A 17,774-nucleotide genomic window follows, 5' to 3' on the forward strand; every position below is an offset into this window, starting at 1 on the left:
ATTTTGGGGCTTTTAGGGAATGGGACTGTTGTCTGGCTGCTTAGCTTCTGCATTAAGAGGAACTCTTTCACCATTTACATCCTGAACCTCTCTGTTGCGGACTTGGGTGTAGTCACAGCTAACTTTTTTATAGAAATAATTTTTTGTGCAACAGGAGACTATTATGGACCTCTGTATGATTTTCTTGAAGATGTCTTTCAAGTAATGTACAGTGCTAGTCAATATCTACTGACAGCCATCAGCATTGACAGGTGTGTGTCAGTCCTCTTCCCAATTTGGCATCGATGCCACCGGCCAGCAAATTTGTCCACCACTTTGTGTTCCGTAATATGGCTACTTTCTAGCCTTCTCTGTGGAATTAACATCGCCCTCCGCCTGACTAAAAAAGTGCACAATTATACCATGAGACATTACCAGTATGCTGTGAACGGCATCCTTTGCCTCCCACTCATGACTATCTCAACTCTAATTCTGTGCCTCAAGGTCTCCTTCAAATCGCAACAGCGAAGGCGGGGTAAAACTCTTATAGCCATCTTGCTTGCTCTTCTTTTCTTCATCATTTTTTCATTTCCACTGAATGCCTATTACATCATCCATTATATTTTTCATTCAGGCTCTAGCATTTATGCATATTACGTCTACTTATTTTCCAGCCTGAACAGCAGTGTTAACCCTTTGATCTATTTCCTGGTTGGGAGGCAGAAGAGAGGCAGACATAAGAAGAGCATGAAAGCCATACTTCAGAATGTTTTCAAGGAGGAGGAAAGCTCAACAGAGGAAGCAGAGACCTCTGTTGAAACAAAGTGCTAATGGTCCCAAAAGACCATCACTTTTATCTAGTTTATACTATGACATTCTACATTCTACTAAGCAGATGTCTATAACTTCAGGTTGCATTTCCTGTAGCCTACTTAATTTGTATTCAGTATTCACATAAAACCCTGGAACATGAAGAAGTTTCCTGTGCCACCTACTACTGTACTGCAACCTTGCAAAATCCTACTTCCTGGATAGATACTTATGGGTGGAGAGTTCCATGTTTTGAGCTCCTCAACAGAGAATGAGCAGAGCTCTTTATTGAAATAGGAGGGCTTTAGTCAGTTGAGGTTGGTAGATTTGGAGAGGAAGAGATAATGGCCACTAACTTACAAAGCAGTAAGGGCGGCTGGAGGCGGGGAGGCACTAAAATCAAGGTTAAGACATTTGTGCTGCAGGTGGGGAGGACTAGAAATCCCATGATTTCCCCTTGGGGGGGAATCCAAATATGTGAGTGGTGGAAGAAGTGATTTCTTCAGGCAGCTGAGTTTTGGATAGACAGGAGCATCAAGGAAAGAGGACATGTAGGAGATGGGCAGAGAATGTGAACTGAGTTGTAACAGAGGAGCCATAGAGGAATGGAATGAATTTTGCCTTACTGTTCAAAGGGAAGAAACTTGACGGACTAAATATCATGAGCAATGTATAGGGAAGAATCCAAAATAAAAAGCCCACCCTCCTATCCTTTACATCCTACAGGACAGTACTTCTTCTTCTTAGGGGAACTGGGGTGTGGAAAACCTGCCCCCACACTGACCAGGTGAATACAAGGTTCCTCTAGTTTCCAGTGATGCTACTGCTGTAGGACATGACCTTGAACAGTCAATGAAGGAGAGAGATCTTCCTAACTCTCCAGGATGCCTTTAGAAATTGTGTGTGTGTGTGTGTGTATGATGCTTCTTACATTTCTGTAAACTGCTTTGAGATTTTCTACCATTAAGCTGTATATGAATACTATGAAATAATAAATAAATACATTTGCATGTATATCTTTGAGTTTCTTGTGTACCCATGGCCATGTTAACCAGCTAGAGCATAGCAAAATGAAGATGAAACATGACAATACTCAGTAAAAAAAAGTGCTCCTGATTGCATCACAGAGTGTTGTCTGGTTCCTCATTCCCTGGAATTTGCTAATGTTTTCTCAAGAATGCTTTTCTGTGACATCAACCCTTAGGAGGTAAGAACCTCCTCCTATATTCAAAATATTGATAACCATTGAAAAGAATATTTTTGATGTGGGCAGAATTCTTAAAAAGGGTGGGTGGAGCCCTAAACTTCATACAGGGAACTTGAGGACGTATCTGCTTTTATTCCCATTGGGTTGCATTCATTTCTGCAAGCCTTCCTACAATCTACTTATTCCAGTGCTGAGTGCTGCATTTGCTGTCTCCCACTCACCATAATGCTGATCAGCATTTTCTCACAGGTATGTGAACGTCTCAAGTTGATGTAGTTCATCTGATAAAGCAGGAGGAGAACCATAGCTGAGTGGAAGAGATGTACATGTACAGGAAGACCCAGGTTGAGTCACTGGAGTCTTGGCATATTGGGTCACAGTATGGGAGCCAAAGCCAGTCCAAGTAGGAAATACTGGGCTATACAGTCTAACCATCAGCCTCACTAGGTTTCTACACCACCAGTACAATGTTATAAATATTCTCAATGCCAGGCTAATCAATACAGATGTTTTTCTAAGTCTCATCTTGCTGCTTGATCTCACATTGTTGGGGGTTCTATTTTTCTGACCCTATTAAAGTTCACAGGTGGTATGGGATGGTAGAGGAGGGGTAGTACCTCTGCTAAGGGACACGTTGTGCTCCTTCTGTGATAGTTTGTCCACCGTTGGTCCCCACCCTGCCCTCAGCTCTCACCTGTGGCTCCAGAGAAGGAAAAGAGGAAATGGTAGGAAATGATAAAACAGAATGAAAAGAACAGTTAAAGGCACTTTGCCCATGCTTGGAATCTAAATGGACATGGAACACCAATATAAATGTCAAGGGGCTTAGTGGGAATACTTGGTGATTGCAACCACAGCCAAGAAACAAAGAGGCATGACACAGAGGCATTGAAGAAGAAGAAGAGTTTGGATTTGATATCCCACATTATCACTACCCAAGGAGTCTCAAAGTGGCTAACATTCTCCTTTCCTTTCCTCCCCCACAAAAAAACACTCTTTGAGGTGAGTGGGGCTGAGAGACTTCAAAGAAGTGTGACTAGCCCAAGGTCACCCAGCAGCTGCATGTGGAGGAGCGGGGACATCTCAGGGATATCTGCAGGAATCATTCTTCTGCTGTAGAATCACCTCCTAAAAGAATAGAGGGGGGGGGGTGAAGTCAGTCCCTGATCTGGATAAATAGATGTCAGGTAAGGCTGGAATGTTTTGCCTCATTTATGGAATTAGTTTGAACTGATATTTTTAAATGGAATTACTGGTGGGCAAGAGAGAGTGGGGAGCTTTTTCTCTGATGGTTTCATGTCTCTGGGACACTTTCCTTATTGGCTTTGCTCCATCCTTATTGAAGGCTATGCCAGCAACATTTTAGAAGAGCAACATTATTCAACTGCGGGGGCATTTTACTGCTGATTTTATGAGCAATGTTAGTAGAATTTATTTGGATAAGTCTTTTGGAGTTTGGGGAGGATAATTTATTCTGTTACTTTTGTCAGTAGGTAAACTAGCTTGGATGAATTTTTGTTCAGAATGTGCACACATGCAAGCACACACATAAACACACATGGATTTCCATGTCATCATCAGACCCCATTATACAGGTGTGTACTTCCCTGCCACCTCATTCTTCTTTACTTCCCTTCTTCCTATTCTCCTTCTGGCTTGCCATTAGGATGAAAAAGACCTAGATTCCTTAGCAAAATTAGCTTCCTTTCTGTGTCTCCCTTAGTCTCCATTTCCTCTCTGGCAAGACCCTTCTCTCCTGGGATTTCTTTTTTTGTTACCTCCTTACCTCCAGTTTCCCTTTACCATGCTTCCTCCCTCCTTATGCCCCAGGGACCCAGCAACATCTCCCCAACCATTTCCTTCAAACCTCTGTAGAAGTGTTGAGAGTCTTCAGAACCCTTTGAATTTTTCTGCAGCCTCATTTCCAGTCTGTCTGAGCCCACCTGGTTGATTAGAACGCAACCCAGGAGGCAGCTCAACAGCCGTATCCTCCATGATCTCCAGAAACCCAACATTTCACATGAAACCCTCCCTTTGCTTTAGGATACTTACTTCCCCCCTTTCAGTTGGTTTTCCATGTTGTTGTTGGCATTTGTCAGTCTCAGGAGACAATGGAGTGTGCCATTGGGGGTGAAGTCAAACTACTGGAAAATCACAGCACCGGCTGTGGTTGTAGAGACTGATATGGGGGAGAGCCATTGCATTGCATGTGAGGAAGATGAAGGGATATGCTGTTACTTACATTGTCTGTACAAAACACAGAGTGACCGTGAAATCCTTCTCATATTTACTCCATTGAATAAGGGTTCACTCCTAACTATATATGTATAGCCTGTTACTGGGGCTCTTAACAAAAAGCATTTCCCTCCTTGTCTCTCTCAGGCAACTCAAACTCCTCCATTGAGATATAAAAGGAGATAACACAATTGTGTAACTTTTTTAGCACCAGTATTCTGGGGGTTGTTTTTTTTGCTCAACTTTTTGTTGTGCTATAGTCCTTCCAGACAGCAATAGTGTGGTAGCATTTGGGAAGTATGACAGGACAGCTCACAAAGCAGAATAAACTCAAACTCTTCTTGTAGGAAAATCATGCTGCAGAAAGCAGCCATGTCAAAATATTTAGTCTGCCAGGGGCTGAAGACACGAGTTTAATGTCAACTGTGAAAAATATAACTTGGAAAGAAAGAGATGAATAAGAGCGAAGGGATTTACAAATGGTTTTTTTCTTCCACCTAAGGAAGGAAAATGGCTAAGGGATTCGGCCAAAAGCTTTAGAGCACTTTTACTTTCTTTTTATGAGGAGGAGTATGGTGGAACAAAGAAAGGGAGACTGAAATAGAGTCAAGAGCTACTGCAGAAGATAATTTCCCATCAATATGGTTCGGAAGGAGGGGGGATGTCTTCTCCACCCCCTCCCGCCAGTCACCAGAACCCCAGTCCCCTCACAGTTTGCATAAGCACCACACATAACCCCAAGCCCCATGAGTAAAAGTGCCTTTCCTTCCCTACGCCTGTTCGTTTCAATGAATAGACCGGGCGACATAAACTCAAGTGCCTTATTCCTCCCTCCCGCCCAATTGTTTCCATTGGTAGACCGTACAATGTAGTATTATGTATTTTATGAATAAACAGGACTATTTGCGTGCAGGTGCGTCCTATCCAATCAGCCGGCACCGAACGCGGCCGCCAGCCAATCAGAACAATGCATACACCTTGCAGAACTAGCTCAGCTCGAGCTGTTGCATGCCTTATTTAACCTTTGACAAGTTACTGACGGCTCTCCCGCTGCGAGAACAATGGAACCGAAACCTCGTAAACCTTTTAACCCTACCAAATCTGTTACAATGTATCTAACTATTTCCGAGTTGGGCTGTCACTGTCAAATAGGACTAAAATCTATAAAAATTCATAGAAAATCAACCATAGCACCGATTCTTTTGCTTTCGGTGCCAATCTGCTCAATTTCTCTAGGACTTCATGACACCTCCACTGTCCTCCATAATCCCTCAAGCGAGATGTCACGTACACTCAGGAAGACCCTAATCCTGTCAAATCACCCAGTCAAGCCCTTCCTCCGGGCAGTGCCAGGTGGCAGACTATGCAAACATGGACTCTATTGTTCTCTCATCACCGGTACTCAGGATGTACTTATCTATGCATATCCCCAGCTCTGCATATTCCCTCTCCCTCCTGGATATGTTAATCCTGTGTAACCCACCCCTTTCTTGATATAATCATGATGTAACTGTGATGTGTTGATGATGCTTTTCCACTGCATCATGGGTAATGGTGGGAAGTTTTAAAAGTTCATGTCACCCCTTCCTCGGGGTTCAATCTTGCCTTGAACCTGTTGCGCAATAAACTTGGATCTCCGCCTCCTTGCTCCTGTCTCCAGCTGCGCTCCTTCCTTCCACAGGGACCTGTGGACTTAGCCCGACAAGCTAGTGGGCAGAGCAGCCTTGCCCCTAGATTTTACCGTAACAAAGAAAAGATTCCATGCACAGAAAGTCCCACCTTTGTCTAATCACATCTGTTTTCCAAGAAAAGAGAGGAGAGAGACTTGTGATCTTCTGTTTCCAGAATTTCAGGGTCTCGGTCACAACCTAATAATGTCAGGGAGCGCTTTGTGTTCAATAAGGGCAGGGGTGCAGCATTCATATCCTGTTAAAATGTTCATAGCCATTAGTTGGTGTCCCAATTAGTCATGAGCAGGTTTCTATTTTCTCAACTTAGACACTTCAGCAATCTCCTGTGCATTCGGGAAATCACTTATCCACGTCTCCAGAGACATATGCACTTTATGCTTGCAGGTGTTCTGAGGGCTCTTGCTCATCCGCAGAGCTTTGGCTTAGCCTACAGAAAGTCCTTGATTCACTCAGTGGCAGCTCCGGGTAGGGATAGGAATGATTCCTGTATATATCTCTGCTGGTCAGTGTCAGCAATCTGAGCTTAATGGTCTGACCTTGTAGAAGGCAGTTTCCTTTATTTATTTATTTATTTATTCAGAGTTTTGAATGTATGCATGGCTTGAGAATTGATTTGTACTACTTGCAAGCCCACTTTTTGCAAGAGTGACATTCTAGGGCAGGCATAGGCAAGCCCGGCCCTCCAGATGTTTTCGACTACAACTCCCATGATCCATAGCTAACAGGACCAGTGATCAGGGATTGTACTCCCAAGACATTTGGAGGGCCCAGTTTGCCTATGGCTGTTCTAGCATATTACACAAAATAATCTCATCCAAAGTTTGCAGATGACTATATTGACAGTTTCCTATTTTTTATTTTTTCAGAGTTTTGAAAATTTGCATGGCTTGAGACCTGATGTGTGTATGGTTGGGCTGGGTACAAAACAGACTGAAGGAGAGATGAAGACAAAGGAGTAAAGAAGCTTCACCATAAAAGTTGCCTTTGGGGAGGGGCATGAAGGGAAAGAAATATGTGAAGACATCAAAGAGAAGGAGAAAAAACTAAAAGAAATGATGTGATGTGTTATTGCTGGCACAAGACATTTTGCTGCCTGAAGCAGAGGACCAAATGTCACTCACAAACTCTTGCTGCCCCTTTTCCTGCCTTCATCCTTCCCATTCATCCCAATTCTGCCATGAGAAATGCCTTCCTTACCTTCCTGCACTCTCTCCTGCCATGCATAGAATTTGTGTAGCTTGCACCTGGGAGCAAAGAATCTTAAGCGATTCCAAGCATCCTACTTATATCCAAACAGAACTCTCTGCTTACAAGTGGGAGTAGATTGGCTGTATTCTAGGTGGTTTCCCAGAAAAGAATGAGGCCCTCTTGCTGGAAAAAGGTTTTGTACCTCTGCTTTACCATCATCCTGCTCTTTCCAGCCCATTAGCTAGGCTCTCTTTCCCTCAGTGTTTTGGAAACCTCCCGCGTGGGGAGCAAAATGCTTCTCTGTGCTTAAGACTTACTCACAGGCTTTTGAAGTGTAATGGAGCCTTTCAAAGCACTTTTGTATATTTTACAAATGGAGCTGTTACTGAGTATGATCACAATCCTCTAAAGAGCACTGTTTCCTCCACACATTTAGTCAATCATGGTGCTTCTCTTGAGTAATGTGGGGAAATCCTGCCATTTCTATCCATCCCCTCCTTCCATGCTCTGATCATTCCGTACTTGGGCTACTAGGACCTTCTCCTCTCAAGACTTCTCAGTTCTCCAGTCTATCAAAAACTCAACTGTCATATCCATTCATTATTCCTATCACTCCCATCTTCAGATGTTGCTCATCAGTTCTATTCAGTTGCTTCCCATGCCTTTCCACCTCCAGGACTAATACTTCAATATGTGTAGTTGTTCATTACTGGAACCCACAAGGCAAACAGGAAATATTATAAATAGAGCAGGATGGCTGAAAACCTGAACAGAAGAATTAAAACAAATGTGGCCCCATGTGTCAGAGAGGCAGTGTGGTGTCTGGTGAACTGGGTTCGCGTCTCCACTCCTCCACATGCAGCTGCTGGGTGACCTTGGGCTAGTCACACTTCTTTGAAGTCTCTCAGCCTCACTCACCTCACAGTGTGTTTTTTGTGGGGAAGGAAGGGAAAGGAGAATGTTAGCTGCTTTGAGACTCCTTCGGGTAGTGATAAAGCGGGGTATCTAATCCAAACCCTTCTTCTTCAACGCCTCTGTGTCATGCCTCTTTGTTTCTTGGCTGTGGTTGCAATCACCAAATATTCCCACTAAACCCTTTGACATTTACATTGGTGTTCCATGTCTATGTTCCATGTCCATTTAGATTCCAAGCATGGGCAAAGTGCCTTTAACTCAAAGATATACATGCAAATGTATTTATTTCTTATTTCATAATATTCATATACTGCTTAATGGTGAAAATCTCAAATCCATTTACAGTTTACAGACATGTAAGAAGCGTCATTATATATATATATACACACACACATACAATTTTTAAAGGCATCCTGGAGAGTTAGGAAGATCTCTCTCCTTCATAATAATAATAATAATAATAATAATAATAATAATAATAATAATTTATTATTTGTACCCCGCTCATCTGGCTGGGTTTCCCCAGCCACTCTGGGCGGTTTCCATAGAAACAAAAAATTACAGTAAAATATCACAGATTAAAAACTTCCCTGAACAGGGCTGCCTTAAGATGTCTTCTAAATGTCAGGTAGTTATTTATCGCTTTGACATCTGATGGGAGGGCGTTCCACAGGGCGGGTGCCACTACCGAGAAGGCCCTCTGCCTGGTTCCCTGTAGCTTTGCTTCTCGCAGTGAGGGGACCACCAGAAGGCCCTCGGCGCTGGACCTCAGCGTATGGGCAGAACGATGGGGCTGGAGACGCTCCTTCAGGTATACTGGGCCAAGGCCGTTTAGGGCTTTAAAGGTCAACACCAGCACTTTGAATTGTGCTCGGAAACGTACTGGGAGCCAATGTAGGTCTTTCAAGACCGGTGTTATGTGGTCTCGGCGGCCGCCCCTAGTCACCAGTCTAACTGCTGCATTCTGGATTAGTTGTAGTTTCCGAGTCACCTTCAAAGGTAGCCCCACGTAGAGCGCATTGCAGTAGTCCAAGCGGGAGATAACTAGAGCATGCACCACTCTGGCCAGACAGTCCATGGGCAGGTAGGGTCTCAGCCTGCGTACCAGGTGGAGTTGGTAGACAGCTGCCCTGGATACAGAATTGACCTGCGCCTCCATGGACAGCTGTGAGTCCAAAATGACTCCCAGGCTGCGCACTTGGTCCTTCAGGGGCACAGTTACCCCATTCAGGACCAGGGAGTCCTCCACACCAGCCCGCCCCCTGTCCCCCAAAAACAGTACTTCTGTCTTGTCAGGATTCAACTTCAATCCATTAGCCGCCATCCATCCTCCAACTGCCTCCAGGCACTCACACAGGACCTTCACCGCCTTCACTGGTTCTGATTTGAAAGAGAGGTAGAGCTGGGTATCATCTGCATATTGATGGACACCCAGTCCAAACCCCCTGATGATCTCTCCCAGCGGCTTCATATAGATGTTAAATAGCATGGGGGAGAGGACGGAACCCTGAGGCACCCCACAAGTGAGAGCCCAGGGGTCTGAACACTCATCCCCCCCACCACTTTCTGAACACGGCCCATGAGGAAGGAGCGAAACCACTGTATGACAGTGCCCCCAGCTCCCAGCCCTGCAGAGCCCATCGCCCAGCCCTTCCCGGCTTGCTTTTATTAGCCAGGATGGGCAAGGATCAAGGAGACAGGGGGTTGGTTTCACGCGTCCAAGCAGCCTGTCCACATCCTCGGGGGTGTTCAAGGTCATGTCCTATAGCAGTAGCATCACTGAAAACTGAAGGAACCTTGTATCCACCTGGTCAGTGTGAGGGCAGGTTTTCTACACCCCATTTCCCCTAAGAAGAAGAATTACTGTCCTGTAGCAGCAGCATCAATGGGATGTAAAGGATAGGAGGGTGAGCTTTTTCTTTATTTTGGATTCTTCCCTGTACATTGCTCGTGATATTTAGTCTGTCAAGTTTCTTCCCCTTGAGCAGTAAGGCAAAAGTCATTCCATTCCTCTATGGCTCCTCTGTTACAACTCAGTTCACATTCTCTGCCCATCTCCTACATGCCCTCTTTCCTTGATGCTAATGTCTATCCAAAACTCAGCTGCCTGAAGAAATCACTTCTTCCACCACTCACATATTTGGACCCCCCCCCCCAAGTTTAATTTATGGGATTTCTAGTCCTTCCCACCTGCAGCACAAATGCCTTAACCTTAATTTTAGTGCCTTCCCCGCCCCTCCGGCTGCCCTTACTGCTTTGTAAGTTAGTGGCAATTATCTCTTCCTCTCCAAATCTACCCACCTCAACTGACTAAAGCCCTCCTATTTCAATAAAGAGCTCTGCTCATTCTCTGTTGAGGAACTCAAAACATGGAACTCCCCACCCTTAAGTATCTAACCAGGAAGGAAGATTTTGCAAGGTTGCAGTACAGTAGTAGGTTGGCACAGAAAAATTCTTCATGTTCCAGGGTTTTCATTTTTCAGGGTAACTCCCCCCCCAAAAAAAGTGGAATTTAGAAGGCATATGGTGGCTTTGCAGGGCTTGAACTAAATGTCCCTTCGGGTCCTTTCCACCTCTGCAGCTCTGAGATTCTAAGTTGTTGTTTAGTCATTTAGTCGTGTCCGACTCTTCGTGACCCCATGGACCAGAGCACGCTAAGCACTTCTGTCCTCCACTGCCTCCCACAGTTTGATTAAACTCATGCTGGTAGCTTCAAGAACACCATCCAACCATCTCATCCTCTGTTGTCCCCTTCTCCTTGTGCCCTCCATCTTTCCCAACATTAGGGTCTTTTCCAGGGAGTCTTCTCTTCTCATGAGGTGGCCAAAATACTGGAGCCTCAGCTTCACGACCTGTCCTTCCATTGAGCACTCAGGGCTGATTTCCTTAAGAATGAATACATTTGATCTTCTTGCAGTCCATGGGACTCTCAAGAGTCTCCCCCAGCACCATAATTCAAAAGCATCAATTCTTTGGCGATCAACCTTCTTTATGGTCCAGCTCTCACTTCCATACATCACTACTGGGAAAACCATAGCTTTTTCTAAGAATCCAAGTCAAAATAATTTTGGCCTTACTAGTGGAGTTTGTGCCAAATGCTTTTGGAACCATCTTCAGTCACAGGAAAAGACTGCAACCTCACCTGTATAAGCTCGAGCAAATGTGAATACTGAATACAAACTAAGTAGGCTACAGGAAATGCAACCTGAAGTTATAGACATCTGCTTAGCAGAATGTAGAATGTCATAGTATAAACTAGATAAAAGTGATGGTCTTTTGGGACCATTAGCACTTTGTTTCAACAGAGGTCTCTGCTTCCTCTGTTGAGCTTTCCTCCTCCTTGAAAACATTCTGAAGTATGGCTTTCATGCTCTTCCTATGTCTGCCTCTCTTCTGCCTGCCAACCAGGAAATAGATCAAAGGGTTAACACTGCTGTTCAGGCTGTAAAATAAGAAGATATAATCTGCAGAAATGATAAAGGCTGATTCAAAAATATAATGACTGATGTAATAGGCATTCAGTGGAAACGAAAAAATGATGAAGAAAAGAAGAGCAAGCAAGATGGCTATAAGAGTTTTACCCCGCCTTCGTTGTTGCGATTTGAAGGAGACCTTGAGGCAGAGAATTAGAGTTGAGATAGTCATGAGCGGGAGGCAAAGGATGCCGTTCACAGCATACTGGTAACGTTTCATGGTATAATAGTGCACCTTTTTAGTCAGGCAGAGTGTGAAGGTAATTCCACAGAGAAGGCAAGAAAGTACCCATATTACGGAACACAAAATGGTGGACAAATTTGCTGGCCGGCGGCATCGATGCCAAATTGGGAAGAGGACTGACACACACCTGTCAATGCTGATGGCTGTCAGTAGATATTGACCAGCACTGTACATTAATTGAAAGACATCTTCTAGAATATCATACAGAGGTCCATAATAGTCTCCTGTTGCAAACAAAATTATTTCTATAAAAAAGCTAGCTATAACTACACCCAAGTCCGCAACAGAGAGGTTCAGGATGTAAATGGTGAAAGAGTTCCTCTTAATGCAGAAGCTAAGCAACCAGACAACAGTCCCATTCCCTAAAAGCCCCAAAATGCAAATTAAAATTGTGAGTATAGAAAAAATATATATATTTGGGTGAATGTCCAAAATCCATTCTGGATAATCATAACTACTATTGTTGGAGGACCCAGTTGCATTGTCTTCTTCATAATAGTCTTCTTTAGCATTGAAAGGAGACAGGGCCATTGGGCTGAAACTGGCCATTGTACTCAGTCGTTGCTGTTGCGCTTCTTCTTGTGTAGATATGTCTGCTGGGGGTGGAGAGGGTGGAATTAGTCTTTGTTAATGAATAAAGATGAAACTAAAGCTTTTCAGCCTAGTCTTCCATGTCTTTGTGAGTTAATTCTTGAGTTAATTCCTAATATGAGAGTTAATTTTTAAGGTGAAATGGCTCATCTGTTTCATCTCAAGTTCAGGCTACCTCTTCAGTAACAAACCTAATGTCAGGGCGTTGCTGGATGAAGAGGAGTGGTGGGAGCCTCCTGCCCTATAGCCCCCCGCCCCCGAGGATGCAGAAGATTAGGACATTTTTAACCCAGTTGAAAGCTATACTGCCACATAGCTTCTGAAATGATTTCTCTCCCATCTCCTTACGGTCTTCAGATAAGAACATCTTGGAGATCCCGGGCCACAGGGAGGTTAGGCTGGCCTCAACCAGAGATAGGGCTTTTTCAGCCATGGCCCTAATCTGGTGGAACTCTCTGTCACAAGAGACTAGGGCCCTGCAGGAGTTGACATCTTTCTCCAGGGCCTTCAAGACAGCGCAGTACCATCAGGCCTTTGGCCAAAGCACAATCTGACCCCCTCCTTCCTTCTGTAATCCTCACAGACCTCTAGCCCAATGGTTGCCATTCATTTGATTCTGAATTGATTTTAGGATGATTTTTAATTAATTAGCTGTGATTTTATGTAAAATGTGCTGTTTTTCCTGTTGCTAGCCGCTCTGAGCTGGGCTTTGGCCAGGGAGGGTGGGGTATAAATAAAATGTTGTTGTTGTTGTTATGGCATAAATGCAGAAGGTTGACAGGCCATATTTGGCCCATTGGTTGGAGGTTCCCCACCCCTGGCTGATAGAGGTACAAAGATTTTTGGGTCATGCTTCGGAGCCATCTCCACTTGCCAATGAACAACGGGGAGCGCAAGCAACCCAAGGCTCCGGGTTTTTCTTTTGCAGTTTCACTGGCCAAATTATGAACCTGGCTAGGACTAGATTTGTCCATGGGTTTGGAGATTCTCAGTGCTTGATTTAGTACAACATCAGGCTCAGCGCACTCCCTGTCCTACTGGAAAAGGCAAAACAGAAATGGGGAACACAGAACAAAATGAAAAAAGTGGTGAAACTGGTTTACTGAGAAGCAAGAGATGGCTAGAGGTATTCATTTTATTGTAAAAAGTGGAAATAAGCAGGCAAGAATTTCTAACTTGAGCTTTTTGCTTACCTGTGACAAACATTGGATCAGATATCATGATGGAGAGAGAAAGAACCAGCAGTAGATATTCCTGTGCTGGAATAAACAACCAGAAATTTGCAGACATCAATGCCACTCCCAAGTCTTGAGGAAACATTCAATGCATTTAAAAGCTCATGGCAAGATGTACAGCAATGTGCCCGTTTGCCTTCATTTATGCTTAATCAGTTTGCCAGTGACAAGACAAAAACGATTCTCACTGGATTGCCAATACAATCATCTGCAAATTTAGGAGGAGATTATTTTTTGCAATACCCTAGAATATCACTCTTGCAAAAAGTGGGCTTGCAAGTAGTAAGGAAAAAATGACTCTGAATTGATCAGGTGAAATGCATTTATTGAATAGAATCATAAAAAGCTTCTAAATTTTCATGCTGAAACTGGAATTATGGAGGTACCAAAAAGCACTAAAAGCATGCAATATTATAGCAAATGTAAGAACTTAGGGTGGTATAGGTGAGTATAGGGTAGTATACAAATTTTAATAATAATAATAATAATAATAATAATAATTTATAATGCCATATTATTATTTTTCTTACTCTCCTATAATACTAGAACTCAGGGCCATCTAGTGCATCTGAATGCTGGACAATTTAAGAGAGGCAAAAGAAAATGCTTCTCTGAAAAGTAGATACATAAACCGTGCAATCTGCTCCCAAAGTATATACTAATGGCTACCAACCGGGATGACTTTAAAAGAGGACTGAACACATCAATGGATGATCAATTTATATTCTGCGTCCTGTGTGTGGGACAATACGCCTCTGAAGTCACCACTCTGAAAAAAGTGGTGAAACTGGTTTACTGAGATAAGCAAGAGACTGCTAGAGGTATTCATTTTACTGTAAAAAGTGGACATAAGCAGGCAATTGGCAGCAATAAAGGCCTATCTCATATTTCTTTTATTTAAAATGAATAGCTCTAGCCATCTCTTGCTTATCTCAGTAAACCAGTTTCACCACTTTTTTCATTTTGTTCTGTGTTCCCCATTTCTGTTTTGCCTTTTCCAGTAGGACAGGGAGTGCGCTGAGGCTGATGTTGTACTAAACAGAACTGCTTCAGTGAGGGAGAAATAAATTATATACTTGAGCATATCCCTTATATTAGCCCCCCTCTTCACCCGTCATGCATTCAGTGAGTGCATAGGAGGGAAAGTATATTTGTCAAAGCAGATCCTGTCTGTGACCTCCACACAGCCATCTGGAGAACTTGTGGAGCCATCAGATGTACAGGTGTGAACACACAGTCTCTGCCTATTCATTCTGGGATGCTCCCTTTTGAAGTTTTTGGAGTAAGATCTGGGAGACCAGCCTTCAAATTCCCGCACAGACATAAAACTCACTGGATAACCTCGGACCAGAGTCCTTCAACCTGACCTATCTCACAGGTTGGTTGTGAGGATAAAAGGAGGAGCAAGACGAACCATGTACACCACCTTGAATTCCTTGGAGAAAAGGTGGGTGTAAATAAATAAATGGACTGAATTTTAGAAGACAGCTTCCTATACTGTTCCTAAAACCTCATACAGAATCTTTCACAGCTGTGTTATCTTTGAACCTTTTAACCCCAGGGATCGAAGCTGTGCATTTTAATAATAATAATAATAATAATAATAATAATAATAATAATAATAATAAATTAAAAATTAATTCTGCCACAGTACCGTATTTTTCGCTCTATAGGACGCACTTTTTCACCTTCAAAAATGAAGGGGAAATGTGTGTGCGTCCTATGGAGCAAAGACACCGTAGCCCCGCGACCCTCTCCCGGCTGGAGAGGTGAAGCGCAGCTATGGCAGGAGCCTCTACAGCCCCACCTCACCTCTCCAGCCGGGAGAGCGCACACGGGGCTAAAGAAGCACCCCGCGACCCTCTCCTGGCTGGGGAGGTGACGCGCAGCTATAGAGGCTCCTGCCGTAGCTGCGCGTCACCTCTCCAGCTGGGAGAGGGTCGCGGGAGGCTGCTTTAGCCCCGCACCCCTCTCCCGGCTGGGGAGCTGAAGCGCGGCTATGGCAGGAGCCTCTACAGCCCCATGTCACCGCTCCAGCCGGGAGAGCACGCGCGGGGCTAAAGAAGCACCCCGCGACCCTGTCCTGGCTGGAGAGGTGATGCGCAGCTTTAGAGGCTCCTGCCATAGCCGCGCGTCACCTCTCCAGCCGGGAGAGCGCTCGCGGGGCTAAAGCAACCCCCGCGACCCTCTCCTGGCTGGAGAGGTGATGCGTGGCTATGGCAGGAGCCTCTCCGCTGCGCCTTTCCGCTGCTCCCTGACCTGCTCTTTGGGGCTGGTGGTGGGCTTCCCCCCGCCAGCCCCAAAGAGCAGGTCGAAAAGGAACCTGAAGCCTGGAGAGCGAGAGGGGTCAGTGCACACCGACCCCCCCTCTCACTCTCCAGGCTTCCAAGGTAGCCGCCTGAACGCACCTTAAACGGCACCTTGTTTTAGAGCAGGAAAACAAGAGGGGGAAAGTTCTCCCCCTCTCTGTGCAGCGCCTCTTGCTGCTTCACTGAAGGGGCGCTGGGCAGAGAGGGGAAGATTTTTTTCCCCTTGTTCTCCCCCCTCTAAAACAAAGTGCGTCCTATTGTCCGGTGCGTCCAATGGTGCGAAAAATTCGGTATTACTCCTTTTTCTGCTCTTGCAAGCAAAGAATTTCTAACATGAGCTTTTCGCTTACCTGTGACTAACGTTGGATCAGATATTGAGATAGAGAGAGAACCAGAAGTAAGTAATCCTGTGCTGGAACCAGAAGATTTGCAGACACCAATGCAACTCCCAAGTCCTGAAGAAACATTCAATGCTTTTAAGAGCTCATGACAAGATGTGCTGGAATATGCCTGTTTGCCTTCATTTATGCTTAATCTGTTTGCCATTGTCATGTGATAAGTGAAAAGCGATTCTCACTGGGTTGTCAATATAGTCTTTAGAGGATTGTGATCATGCACACTAACAGCTCCATTTGTAAAATATACAAAAGTGCTTTGAAAGGCTCCATTACACTTCAAAAGCCTGCAAGTAAGTTTTAAGCACTGGGAAGCACTTTGCTCCCAACGCAGGAGATTTCCAAAACACCAGGGGAAGGAGAGCCCAGCTAATAGGCTGGAAAGAGCAAGATGATGGTTCCAACAAGAGGACCTCATTTTTTTCTGGGAAACCTCCTAGAAGGGGATACATACAGCCAATCTACTCCAACTTCTAAGCAGAGAGTTATGCTTGGATAAAAGTAGGATGCTTGGAATCTCTCAAGCCTCTTTCCTCCCAGATGCAAGCTACACAAATTCTCTGCCTGGCAGGAGAGAGTGCAGGAAGGTAAGGAAGGCATTTCTCATGACAGAAATGGGGTGAAAGGGAAGGATGAAGGCAGGAAAAGGGGCAGTAAGAGTTTGTGAGTGACATTTGGTCCTCTGCTTCAAGCAGCAAAATGTCTTGCACCAGCACTAACGCATCACATCCTTTCTTTTTGCTTTTTTCTCCTTCTCTTTGGTGTCCTCACATATTTCTTCTCCTTCATGCTCCTCCTCAAAGGCAACCTTTATTGCAAATTCTCTGGACTCCTTTGTCTACATCTCTTCTTCAGTCTGTTTTGGTACCCAGCCCAGCCATAAACACATCAGTTCTCAATTCCCATGTATATGTTCAAAACTCTGAATAAATATAGGAAACTGCCTTGTACAAGGTCAGACCATTATTCTACCTAGCTCAGATTGCTGACAATGACCAGCAGGGATATAGGCAGGAATCATTCCTATTCCTACCCGGAGCTGCCACTGACTGAATCAAGGACATTCTGCAGGCTAAGCCAAAGCTCTGCAGATGAGTAAGAGCCCTCAAAACACCTGCAAGTATAAAGTGCATATGTCTCTGGAGACTTGGATAAGTGATTTCCTGAATGCACAGGAAATTGCTGAAGTATTTAAGTTGGGAAAATAGAAACCTGCTCATGACTAATTGGGACACCAACTAATGGCTATGAACATTTTAACAGGATATGAATGCTGCACCCCTGCCCTTATTGAACACAAAACACTCCCTGACATTATCTGCTCAAGATTTTGTGTTCAGTGGTGGATGTACAATATGTGTTGAATGCAGAGAAGAGGTTGTGACCAAGACCCTGAAATTCTAGAAACAGAATATCCCAAGTCTCTCTCCTCTCTTTTCCTGGAAAACAGATAAGATTGGACAAAGGTAGGACTTTCTGTGCATGGAATCTTTTCTTGATGG

The 17,774-nt window shown here is 44.4% G+C and overlaps 1 protein-coding gene and 1 pseudogene across 2 annotated transcripts; one reads left to right on the top strand and one right to left on the bottom strand.

The window, feature by feature from the left end:
- Positions 1–810, top strand: LOC309539763 (proto-oncogene Mas pseudogene; annotated as a pseudogene). The gene has a single exon. The product of its transcript is annotated as a proto-oncogene Mas pseudogene (transcript).
- Positions 811–11,101: 10,291 nt separating this feature from the next.
- LOC309539764 (mas-related G-protein coupled receptor member H-like) lies at positions 11,102–12,291 on the bottom strand (the record flags this gene model as incomplete). The annotated part of the gene is made up of 1 exon (XM_082236111.1): positions 11,102–12,291. The coding sequence occupies one exon, from the start codon at positions 12,289–12,291 to the stop codon at positions 11,311–11,313; it is 981 nt and encodes a 326-aa protein (XP_082092237.1). The 3' UTR covers positions 11,102–11,310.
- Positions 12,292–17,774: the final 5,483 nt, after the last annotated feature.

The sequence above is a fragment of the Podarcis vaucheri genome (genome assembly GCF_965113315.1).
Source record: "Podarcis vaucheri genome assembly, chromosome: 8".
In the NCBI taxonomy this organism is placed as follows: domain Eukaryota; kingdom Metazoa; phylum Chordata; class Lepidosauria; order Squamata; family Lacertidae; genus Podarcis; species Podarcis vaucheri.